Source organism: Hevea brasiliensis, chromosome 3, assembly GCF_030052815.1.
Source record: "Hevea brasiliensis isolate MT/VB/25A 57/8 chromosome 3, ASM3005281v1, whole genome shotgun sequence".
NCBI classification, from domain to species: Eukaryota; Viridiplantae; Streptophyta; class Magnoliopsida; order Malpighiales; family Euphorbiaceae; genus Hevea; species Hevea brasiliensis.
In genome coordinates, this window is record NC_079495.1 from 5,468,377 (window position 1) to 5,480,163 (window position 11,787).

Sequence of the window (11,787 nt, forward strand, 5' to 3'; positions counted from 1 at the left end):
TAAAATCTGAGCTGATTATTTTCTTTGTTTACTTGTATTTGTTATTTTTTTAAAGTTATTATGTTTAAAATTATTTATTATTTTAAAAAAATTGAGGAGTATTAATGATTTTTTTTAATTTTATCATTATATCTATTAAATACAATAACTATTTATATAATTTTTTAAAGTTTATCTTATCTTTACTATTTATATTAATTATATGAAATAAATGATAATTTCGTTAAATTATTAAATATTTTATTATAATTCAAGCAATTTAATTATTTTTTAGTTACTGTAAAAAAAATTTTAAATATCAAATAAAAGTAAATAGAGAGTATAATATAAAAAAAATACATCTTTTTAAAAGAAATAAACTAGCATTAAATATATCTTAATTAATCATAAAAAAGTAAATAAATATATATTACCATTCTCAAGAATGTATCCTAACAAACTTTTTTATAAGTATTCTAACAACTTCTTGATTTTAAATTCACCTTCCTTAATAAAATTTCCATTTCATAAATCTCTCATTTACCTAACGTCATTTTGAAAGCAGAGAGTGTCCCTCCTTCGGTCTCTGCTCTTTACTGTGCCCTTTTCCCAAAATCAAAAAAATCCCGCTTCTAGCTCTTGAGGCTTGAAACCCCGCCTATCCATATTCTTTCTCCTTTTCTCTTTAGCTACTGGTATATTTTACGCAGAAAACCTATATATACATTATTTTTTTTTGTTCCCCTCTAATGGCGGAGTTTCCTCCAAATTTGTATGATGGAGAACTTTGGCTTCCGTCTGATATATTCATCAATGAAGTTCCCTCCAAATACAACCCTTATCGCATCTCTTGCATGGAGGATCTTGCTGGCCATTTCGCTGCTCTTTGTTTACTCCAAAATCACTCATCTTTAACTCCTTCAAGACCCCCTCCAAAATTGCCACTTAACTCCCAGGTTCTTTGAGCATTATAATATTTTTCTTAAGCTTTATTTATTTTCTGCACAAATCTTTTCTTTAAACTTTTTCTTCCCCTTAGATGGTGGTGTCATTGGGTCATGCATGGTTGTCTAACTGGTATTTTGGCTATATTTGATGGGTTTTACAGACGGTTAAAATGGCGGTTCGGGATATATCAGCAAGCCATTTGCCATCTTTGTACCCTGGTGTCAGTGGCGACGCTGAACTCGGTCCAAGGCTTTATGGGTACCGAAGTGCATCCCTTTTGGTCCGGTCTGAACCGTTTTCCAAGTTTCAAGTCCCGTCACAGGTGCAAATACAGGAAACATAAATCCGGTTCTTTTTTATTTTTATGGCTTGTCCTGTCAAAGGCCTTGTTTTTTTTCAGCTTTAATAATATTGATGATTTTACAGGGTCTAAAACATCGATGGGTATTGGGTTGTCATGTATAGATTGACTGGCCTAGGGTTTTGCAAAGGCAGCGAAACCTTCTTCAGAATCAGCTTGACCCATTTCAGGGAAGTGGGCTTGGATTTAGAGGTGGTGGTGATATTGTGAGAGAATCTGGCGCATTGTGAACCCCAAAACCGTCTCTCCCGCTACCACTGATGTGAAAAGGAAGCAAGGTGAGTTGACTTGCTTTGGTTGCTTTCTTGGTTTGTTTAGTTTTCTTCATGTGGATATCTTGATCATGGGTTGATTTTCTTAATCTTGGCGCAAGTGGTGCTAATATGAGTATTAGGACAAGATAATTAAATGTGAAGGGAATCTTCAATCATGGGAAAGAAATTGAAATGGAGTCAATGAGATGGAAAATTGATAATCTATGTTAGCCTTTATGTGATTATTGATTATTATTTGTTCAACTTGTGCATTTTCTTGCAATTAACTTGTTTGTAATGATAAAAGCAAATGAAACTTTTTTTTCAAGATTTGTTTCTCAAGCAACCAAAACAAGATTAACTTATAGAATTTTAAAGCCAAAATGGTGGTTATAGTTCCCATCCTAAACTGAACTTGTAATTTGGGCATTAGCTCCTATATATGCTAGATTTTTAATCTAATGCTTCACCTTTATGGCTTCTTTAATATTATGGTAGTTGTGAGAAGCAGACCAGAGATTCAAGTCACCCAACAGAGCAATTCCATGAGCAGTGTAGGGGTTAACAAGCAAGAGGATTGTTATTATCACCTTCCTCCACAGATGGGGTTGCCTCAAGACTGGACTTATTGAGCTTCTCTTTTCCAATTTTAGTGTAGAAAGTGGTCAAGGAAAATAATAATAGAATGAGACCTAGGAGAAGAATAGAAGATTAGAAGGTTAAATAATCTTTTGGGGTTTTGTGCAGTGGAAAGTTGAAGAAATAGATGTTAGTTGAAAGCTATGTTTAGGATGTGTGTGCTTCCAAAGCAAAAAAGAAAAGTTTGTCTATGCTAGTTGCTAATATTTTGTAGAAACAAATATAAATGAGTGTAAGCACTTGATTTGAAGCCAATTACTTTACTACTATTGTTAAGATTGATATACAGAATAATCTAAATTTCTCCAATACATAAATTTACCCTTAAATTTTACAAGAAAAGTTGTTGCACTCTTATTTTTCAAACAATTTTATTTCACAGCTTAATTTGTAAAAAGTTGAATTAAATGAGCCTTGTGATTCTAGTTAGAATGTGAATATACAAGTGAAAAATTTTTAAAAATAAAGTGTAAATTACTATCAAGTCCTTGTAGTTTGTCAAAATTAATTACTTGATCTCTATTCTTTCAAAATTTAATTAAAATGTTTATATTTTGAAAAATCAAACTCCTTAGCCTTTCTATTAAATTTATATCATAGATTTTTTACTAATTAAAAGATATATATTTTTATAAATATAAATTAAAACCATATCTTTGTAGTTAATTCACAAATCTGCCCCCTTATTTAGATGTGTGTATATATATGCATATGATATTTAAAACCTCTTTTGGATTAAAACCTTATGTAGGGCAAAACAAAACAAATATGATTAATTACAGGGATAATTGTTAAAAAAAATTACATTTTTTTTAATTTTTGTAATTTTATTTCTATTGTGAAAATTTCTAATTGAACCGTCAACTTTTTTATTATTACAATTCTACTCTTATCTTTAAAAAAACTGTTATTTGACTAACAGAGACGATATATAAATTTTATGTAATCATATAATTTTAATAATGTGCAATACTTTTATATTATCATATTGAAAAGATATGTTTTTGCCTAAAAATATATTTTTTAAGTACAACTTGTCAAATATACGTTAATACAAGTTACTTCAATTGAATTAAACATATATATATATATATATATATATATATATATATATATATATATATATATTAATTTTTAATTAAAAATATATATTCCTCTTCTATATTAAACTGCAATTGGGTCATATTTATGTGATGTCTTGCATAGCATTTTTATTAGTAAAATAATAATTTTTTAAATGGTGGGTAAACTTTATTAGTAATTAGTTTAGGTATTTTAAATTATTTACTACATAAATTATGATTTAAAACTTTACCCTTACAAATTTTTAGATTTATTCAATGAAGTTTTTTGGTTCATAAAGTTGATTTGCTTTATTTATCTTAGATTTTGGATTAAATCTTATTTATTTTAAAATCTTAAATTATATCTTATTTATTTTCAAGAATTTAATCATGCATTGAAACTTTTTTGTACTACACACTACATTATTAATAGTTAAATTTTAACCAAAATATAATTGATTTAATTAAAAATTAATTAGTTTTTTGCTATAGAAAAAATTTGGTGAAAAGGATTTGCAAAAGAATTTTAATTTATAAAATTAAATTTATAAGAATATTTTAATTCATTCACAAAGTTACCCTCTCATTCGTATTTAATTTTTTTAATAAAATGTACATATTTATTTTGATCACATATATCAATATAGTTCAAAAGAAATTGATGAACTCCTAAAAGTTTTAAAGTATAAACATATGCATTTATCAAGAGTGGCTAAATAGCATTTTTATTCTCACATTTTTCTCTATTTCACTTTAATTTAAAAGAAAAATATTTTAGATTAATTAAAAAAATTTTAAATATATATATATATATATTTATTTTATTTCTTTCTATCTATTTAATGTTTAAATAAGAGAAATGGAAGAAATTGAAATTTTTTTCTTTTTTAATCTTCTCCTCCCTTGACTTTCCTCAATATAAAACAAAAAGTAAATCTTGGATTACAATGAAAAAAATACAAGTTCTAAATGTCAAAAAATAGTAAATTTGCAAGGTCGATTCAGGGAGAGCAATGCAATTAAAGAGGCCAGCCAAGCCTTTGCCTCAACATCAAGAACAAGAATTTTAGACAAGCCTTGGCCCATGCAATTCAGTAGTAGGTAAACAACTCATTGATATTGACATTTGCATTTATTGTATTATTGCCATTGAGTCAATTTTATGCCCATTTTTTCACAATCTTAATATTACATTATACCTATGGTGGAATGGCCTCAACCCCAGTTTGATATTATCTCTGTTTAGGACTCTAATCTAGAATTTAATGATAATTTTCCTATAAAATGAATTAAAATAAGAGTTTTGAAATCATTTAATAGCATATTCTGATCATAAGAATTTTTTTTTTCTTTAATTAAACTGAAAATTACAATGGACAGCCTTAAAAAACTGGGAAATGGCTGTATATGTCAACTTGACAAGAAATCTCACCATGAAATAGATATGTCACTTATACTTTATTTTATTTTGTAAATCAAATCCTTTTCTGTAATAGTATCCCATGATTTATATGTCAGTAGTTAATTAAATTTAATGATGAATGATTAAGAACACCATGGATTGATTGAAAAGTGCTCATAAAAGTGTTTATCTATAATTTTATTCAATTGATTTATTATATGGATCTATTGACAAGAGTTTTTTTTTTTTTTTTAAATAAAAACTAATAAAGAATGAGGTGGTAGTCTTTCACAAGTCAAAATAAAATTAGGCATGGCTGTGAAATCATTTACTTAGAAACTGAAGCAGATTAATATTTTTAAAATTTAATTCATTTTAAATTTAATTAAAATTTATTTTTAATTATTTAGTTAGTATTTGAAAAATATGAAATTCATTTAATTTTATATATTTTAATAAATAACCTATATAAAAATTATTTTTATTAATAATTTATGTTTTAAAAATTTAATAATGTCATAAAATATTTAAATTTATTTTATTTAAAATAAAAAATATAAAAATTTATAAATATTATTATAAAAAGTATATATTTTTTTATATTTAATTAAATATTTATATAAACGAATACGAATAGCGGATACTCAATATGTAAAATTCGAACTAAATCCTATATTATTTAAATATGAATATGTTTCAAATTTAATTATATACTATTTAAACTCGTTCTATTAAAATTTAATCTGAATAAATACTCACAAAAATTTGATTCATCATCATCCCTAAATAAACTTACGGTGAATTTTAATTTAATGATATTAAAGTTATTTATTAAAGTAAATAATATTAAAAGAAATTAAAATTTTCAGAAAATTGCACTATAAATATTAAATATATAGAGGAATTCTTGACTTTGCCGCGTAGTCTGTATTTTGTCGAGCCTCTCTCGTATGGAGCTTCCATCTACGAAAAAGTCCTACTAATTTATCAAATATATAAATACAACAAGCAAATATAAAATTTTCATATTAAAAAAAAAAATAAAATGAACAAGAGTCATATAAATGAGAATAACTTAATAAACTGCAAAGGTTGATGGAGTTGCGAAGAGAATTCACTGTGCTTCTCCTTTGATAGGAGAAGCTAGAACCATGTTAAAGGCAATTCGTTTAGCCATGAGGATGGGTTATGTATCCTGTGTCTTTGAATCGGATTTTGCAGTGCTCATCAATGCCATTCGAAATCATAGAGGTAGAATCCCATGGGAGATTCAAACAACTTTACAAGCCATTCAAGCTCTCATTCTTAGATTTAGCAATATCAACTTTTTCCGGGTGAATAGGAAACTCAATTCAGTTGCTGATTGTGTTGTTAGGTTGTATGCATCTAATCTGCTACCTCGTAATTGGCTGAACACCATGCTCATCTCTATTTTGAAGTGTATTTTGACTGAAGCTTGAGTGGGCGTGTAATGCAATTTGCAATTAAAGAATAACTTGTAAACTCACTGTCTTCGGATTATATAGTGTTAAATTTATGAGTGTATTTTTTATAGTCGATCAAAAAAGATTTTTTCTAAGTACTTTGACCTTCCCAGATATTTGATAAGTGATATTAGGTTTTATAAATGATAAATATGTATCTCATACATTAATATTAAGTGGTTATATTTATATTTTTTTTAGTAAATTTTGAAATTTTACTGTTATTTTAAATAATAAATTAATTTAAATTATTCATTAAATTGCTATAAAAAAATTGAATTAAATTCAGACTGCTTTATATGTTGTGGATTGTTTTAGAATCATGTTGTTAAATTTTTAAAATTTAATTTTTTTATAAAAATTTAATTTGATTATATCAATTTCAAATCGATCACAAATCATCAATTTATCTTTAACTTTAAAAAAATATTTAAATTTATGACATTTTTATTTATATACCCAAAAATATATTACGAATTAACTTAAGTTAGTTAAGTTCAGATTGTTTTCTTTTATTTATATATATATATATATATTTTAATTGATATTAAATTTTTTAAAATGAAATTTGAAAGTGATATATATCGATTTGGATTTTACGTTGGTCAAGAATTGCTCAAATTTTTAGACACAAATCTCACTATCAAAATGTAAGTTAGGATTCATATTATAATTTCTATAATTTAATATTTGATATTATTTTACAAAAGTGATGAAATTTCTCTAATTTTTAAATATGTGTTAATTACAATAAATCTAATATTTCTTTATATATTTTTATGTTGTATAATTTTTTTTTTATTTTTTATGTTAAAGATAACTTAAAAAGTGAAAAATAGCATAGGGATGAAATCCAAATGATAAGATCAAGTCTTTAAATTAACCTGTTAATTTCATGTAAAATTATAAATTACATCTAATTTTTATAAATTTAAAATGTAATATATAATAATAATTCATATATATGTAAAAAAATCGTTAAACCGATGACTCCAATAAATTCAGACCGAAATTAATAGTTTTATACATTTAAATATTAATTATAATTTAAAAATAATTATAAATTAAAATTTAAATTTAAATTTAGAGTAAATAAAGTAAAGTTTTATATATATAAATATATATATATATATATATAATACGTGAAATATTTATTTTATTTTTTACTCTTATTTGTTTTTATTAAATAATATATTTTAAATTAATATTAATCATTGGTTGAATAAATTATATATATATATATATAAATATTTGATAAAAATTAAATTATATTTTAATATTTAAAAAAGTAAATTTTATTAAAATTAAACTCAACCCGTTTAATTTAAAAATTGAACATATAATTAATTTGTTAGTTTTTAAATATTTAATTTATTAAAATGCAAAACCTGATCAATATATATTATAATAAATCAGTATTGATCGTTTAAAGGCAAAAGTCCAAAAACCCCACGCGTTTTCTGATAAAATTCTTAAATGAAAACAGAACATTCCATTTAAACCCTTTTACTCGGTTCAAAGACTTGAAAGATCCTCCACTTTCCCAGATGTTTCCTCCTTGATTTTCCGAGAAATTTATAAAAGAAGATCTCATTCCTTACTTTGCACTAAATTGACTTATCCAATCTCTTCCCTCTCTTGAAAAGCAGACGGTAGTTGAAGCTGGCAACCCATTTGACCAGTCTCACCTTCCTCTTCATCCTCCTCCTTTAAGAAATTTTCATCCAATCTCTGCCCCTTATAATTTCCTTCTGTTTCTTGAAAGCTATATTAGGAAAAAAACAGAACTGAGGAAGGAAACTAAGAATCTGTTAAAAGAAAAGATGAATGATTTGTTTGCTGGGTCTTTCTCTCGCTTCCGCAGTGAGGAAGCCTCCCCGGATCACCATGTAATTCAGATGTCGGAGACGCCGTCAACAGGCGGTGTCAATCTTGATAAGTTCTTTGAGGATGTTGAGTCTGTTAAAGACGAGTTGAAGGAATTGGAAAGGCTCAATGAGAGCCTCCAATCCGCTCATGAGCAGAGTAAGACTCTACACAACGCTAAGGCCGTCAGGGATTTGCGGTCGAAGATGGACGCCGATGTCGCTCAAGCGTTGAAGAAAGCTAAACTCATCAAGGTTCGACTGGAGGCTCTGGACCGTTCCAACGCTGCCAATCGGAGTCTGCCAGGGTGTGGACCTGGGTCTTCGTCGGATCGGACCAGGACTTCTGTGGTCAACGGGTTGAGGAAGAAGCTGAAGGATTCGATGGAGAGTTTTAATAGCCTGAGAGAGAAGATATCTTCAGAGTACAGAGAGACTGTGCAGAGGAGATATTTTACTGTGACCGGCGAGAATCCCGATGAGAGGACACTGGATCGCTTGATCTCTACAGGTCAATAATTGATGCAGATTTTTATTTCTTTTGCTTCATTTTTGATCTACCCAGATCATGAATTTTGATGGGCTGTCAATTGATTGAAATAAACTTTTCTGCAATTGCAGGTGAGAGCGAGACTTTTCTTCAAAAGGCAATCCAAGAACAGGGCAGGGGAAGGATTTTGGATACTATAAATGAGATACAGGAGAGGCACGACGCTGTGAAGGACATGGAGAAGAATCTAAAGGAGCTGCACCAAGTGTTCTTGGACATGGCGGTATTGGTGCAAGCTCAAGGAGAGCAGTTGGATGATATTGAGAGCAATATGCAGAGAGCAAGCTCCTTCGTCCGCGGGGGAACCCAGCAGTTGCATACGGCGAGAGTTTACCAGAAGAATACCCGGAAATGGACTTGCTATGCTATCATTCTTTTGCTGGTCATCATCTTGTTCGTGGTGTTGTTCACTGTGAGACCATGGGAAAACAATGGCGGTGGTGGTAGCAGCCAACCAGCCCCTGCGCAGAATCCACCTCCACCGCCCTCACCGGCGTAGGATTTGATGGGTTTGTAGCTTTATACATACTGATCATATGCATATATGTTATATTTTGTGGGATATTTGTTAGTTTGAAACTTGATTATTGGTTTTGTTGATTGATTGATTTATTTTTATTTTCCTTCCCTTTTTGTTTTCTAGAGCTGAATTTTGATTGAAAATTGAGATATTGATAGATGATGAGAAGGGGCATTGATGCATAGTGTAGCACATATGATTTATACCAATTGAATTGATTGCTTGCGATGGGATTGGAAGCTTAGCTTCTCCCAAATCCATAGTGTTACAATGTTTATGCATGTTTAGAGAGGAAATTCCATTGATTCTGCTGTTTTCAGACTTCTCTTGATTTCGATTTTACATTCTGTTTTATTTAATTATTGTTATTCTAGAATGGTTCTATCTTGTTGGGAGGTTTATACGGCTATTTTTAATATATATATATAGAGAGAGAGAGAGAGGGAGAAATGATCGTACATGCATGTGAGTTCTTTGAGAATACTCCATTGACCTCCTTCTGATTCACATGAATTTTTAATCTACATTCAAAGAAAGTGGCTTCCAACGATTGCAAATGGCAATTGGGAATTTAAGATCAAAACAAAATGACATAAAGAAGTAATTTATTCAAGGTTGCATCTGACATGAACATCTTTAAAAAAAAAAAAATATATATATATATTATTTAATTCATTAAAATTAATTATTTAATATTTATATTTTAAAAATATACTATTTAATTTTTATATTATGGTTCTATTAAATTACTTAATCTTTTTATTAATTTTTTTTAGTTAGTACTGAAAATTACTTTTACTCTTTAATATTTGTATTTTAAAAAAATATATTAATTAATTTTTATAATTTAATTTTATTAACTATTTTGTCACATATTTATTTTTATATTTTAATTATCCTTATTCTTTTTTCCTTGTTTTTCTCATATCCTCGTTTATTTCTCTCTTTTCATATTTTCTTTTCATATTTCTTATTCTTTAAACTCATACCATTTTTCTTCTTCTCATTTTTTCTTTATTTTTATTTGTTAAATAAAAATAATATAAATACATAAAAATAATGTCTAAAAAATTAAAAAAAATATAAATTAAAATTTAGTTTTTATATAATGTCTAAAAATATATTTTTTTAAAAATATTATATTTTTAAAATATATGTATCAATCAATTAATTTTATTAAAATTAAGAGGCTAAATTGTAATACATATATTAACTAATTAATTTTTTTAAAATATAATTAATAAGTAATTTAACTAGCATAAATAATAAAAAATTTAATGAAAAAATTAAATAATTTAAAGTAAGTAAAATATAAAAATTAAATAATATATTTTTGAAAATATAAAAATTAAATAATTAATTTAGTTAAAATATAGAGATTTAATAATAATTAAAAAAAAAAAATTCTAACATGAGCTTTAATTTATATAAAAATAACAATAACCTGTTTTCTTGGATTCATGTCCGTCTAGGTAAAGGTCTTCATCAAACTGATCAATCTGCCCTCGAATATTTTCGGTCTTATCATTTGAAAATTTACCTATAGTTTCAATTTTGTTATTAACCGATAATTCGGTTTGCCCTTATCTTAAAAGATTTTTTTTTTTTTCAAGAAGAATAAAAACAGAACTCTCTTTTCTCTCTCAATGTCGACTCCCATAAAGTTCCTCTTCTTTTGGCTTTCTTTTGAGTGCTTATTTGATTTTAATGAGAAGTTTGAAGAAGTTTTTCAGAATTTGTTTACTGTTAGTCATAGAATTGATAATCAACCAAACCAAACTGATTGTGAGCTGCTTGAGGTTCATATAAATTCAACTTATTTCAAAAATGAGCTAAAATCAAACTCTCTAATATTCGACTTGTCAAGACTTGTGAATCTTAATAAATTAGTGAAGCAATAGATTTATTAAATAGACACATGATTATTTTATTTATTTAAAATTATGATATAATCGATATATAAAATATATTTTATTAAATATAATTATTTGTAATTTAAATTTAATTTTTTTAATAATTATTTTTTTAAATATTAGAGCTAATGAAAATAATGTAATTTGAACTTCATAATTCTAAATTTAAAACTTTCTCTGTAAATGAGTCAAGTTGCTCGTGAATTGCTCATTACTCAGCTAAGTAAAAGTTTGATTTGACTCAGCTCGTTTAGAGTTTATTTTCTAAAAAATCATGTTTGAATTTGTTGATATTCTTAAATTTGACATGAGTTGAACTTGAACTTAGCTTGAATTCTAAAAAATTTTAACAATCAAAGCTGAGCTCTTCAAAATTTAGCTCATTTCATTTATGCCCCTAAATAATCATGAACTTCATTAAAATTCTTCAAATCTTTCTCATGTCCTTTTATTTCATATTTTGACTCGATTAAATCGATAAAATCGAGCTTTTTGGTGTATATCTTCCAAAGATTGGTGTTGGCTTGGAGAAAACGAAAATCGATGACATCAGTTTGATTAAGCATATACCCTTCAAGCTGTCTTAATTTACTCATGTACGGCCCTACTTTTAAGTCTTACAGCCACTGGGAGAAAAATAGAGATTTCTATATCAAGCAACATGTTGAAAGTCACCCTTGGGATGATCCAAATGAGTTTGAAGAAGTTATGAAGAAGGTGGATTTAAGTGTGTGAACTACCATCCCTCTATGATCCCTGTCACTGAAATTTTCAATTTGGCTATAAGATGGATGGCTTTTCTGTTCTC

The 11,787-nt window shown here is 27.1% G+C and overlaps 1 protein-coding gene across 1 annotated transcript; it reads left to right on the forward strand.

Moving 5' to 3' along the window:
- The first annotated feature begins 7,640 nt into the window (after window positions 1-7,640).
- On the forward strand, window positions 7,641-9,385 carry LOC110639499 (syntaxin-121). The gene is made up of 2 exons (XM_021790493.2): window positions 7,641-8,507; window positions 8,618-9,385. Exons 1-2 carry the CDS (start codon window positions 7,955-7,957, stop codon window positions 9,043-9,045), a joined length of 981 nt encoding a protein of 326 aa, XP_021646185.2. The 5' UTR covers window positions 7,641-7,954; the 3' UTR covers window positions 9,046-9,385.
- Window positions 9,386-11,787: the final 2,402 nt, after the last annotated feature.

Coding starts and splice junctions, on each gene's coding strand:
- LOC110639499 (XM_021790493.2), top strand. CDS start 7,955: ATGAATGATTTGTTTGCTGGGTCTTTCTCTCGCTTCCGCAGTGAGGAA. Junction 8,508..8,617: donor GGATCGCTTGATCTCTACAG/GTCAATAATTGA, acceptor CTGCAATTGCAG/GTGAGAGCGAGACTTTTCTT.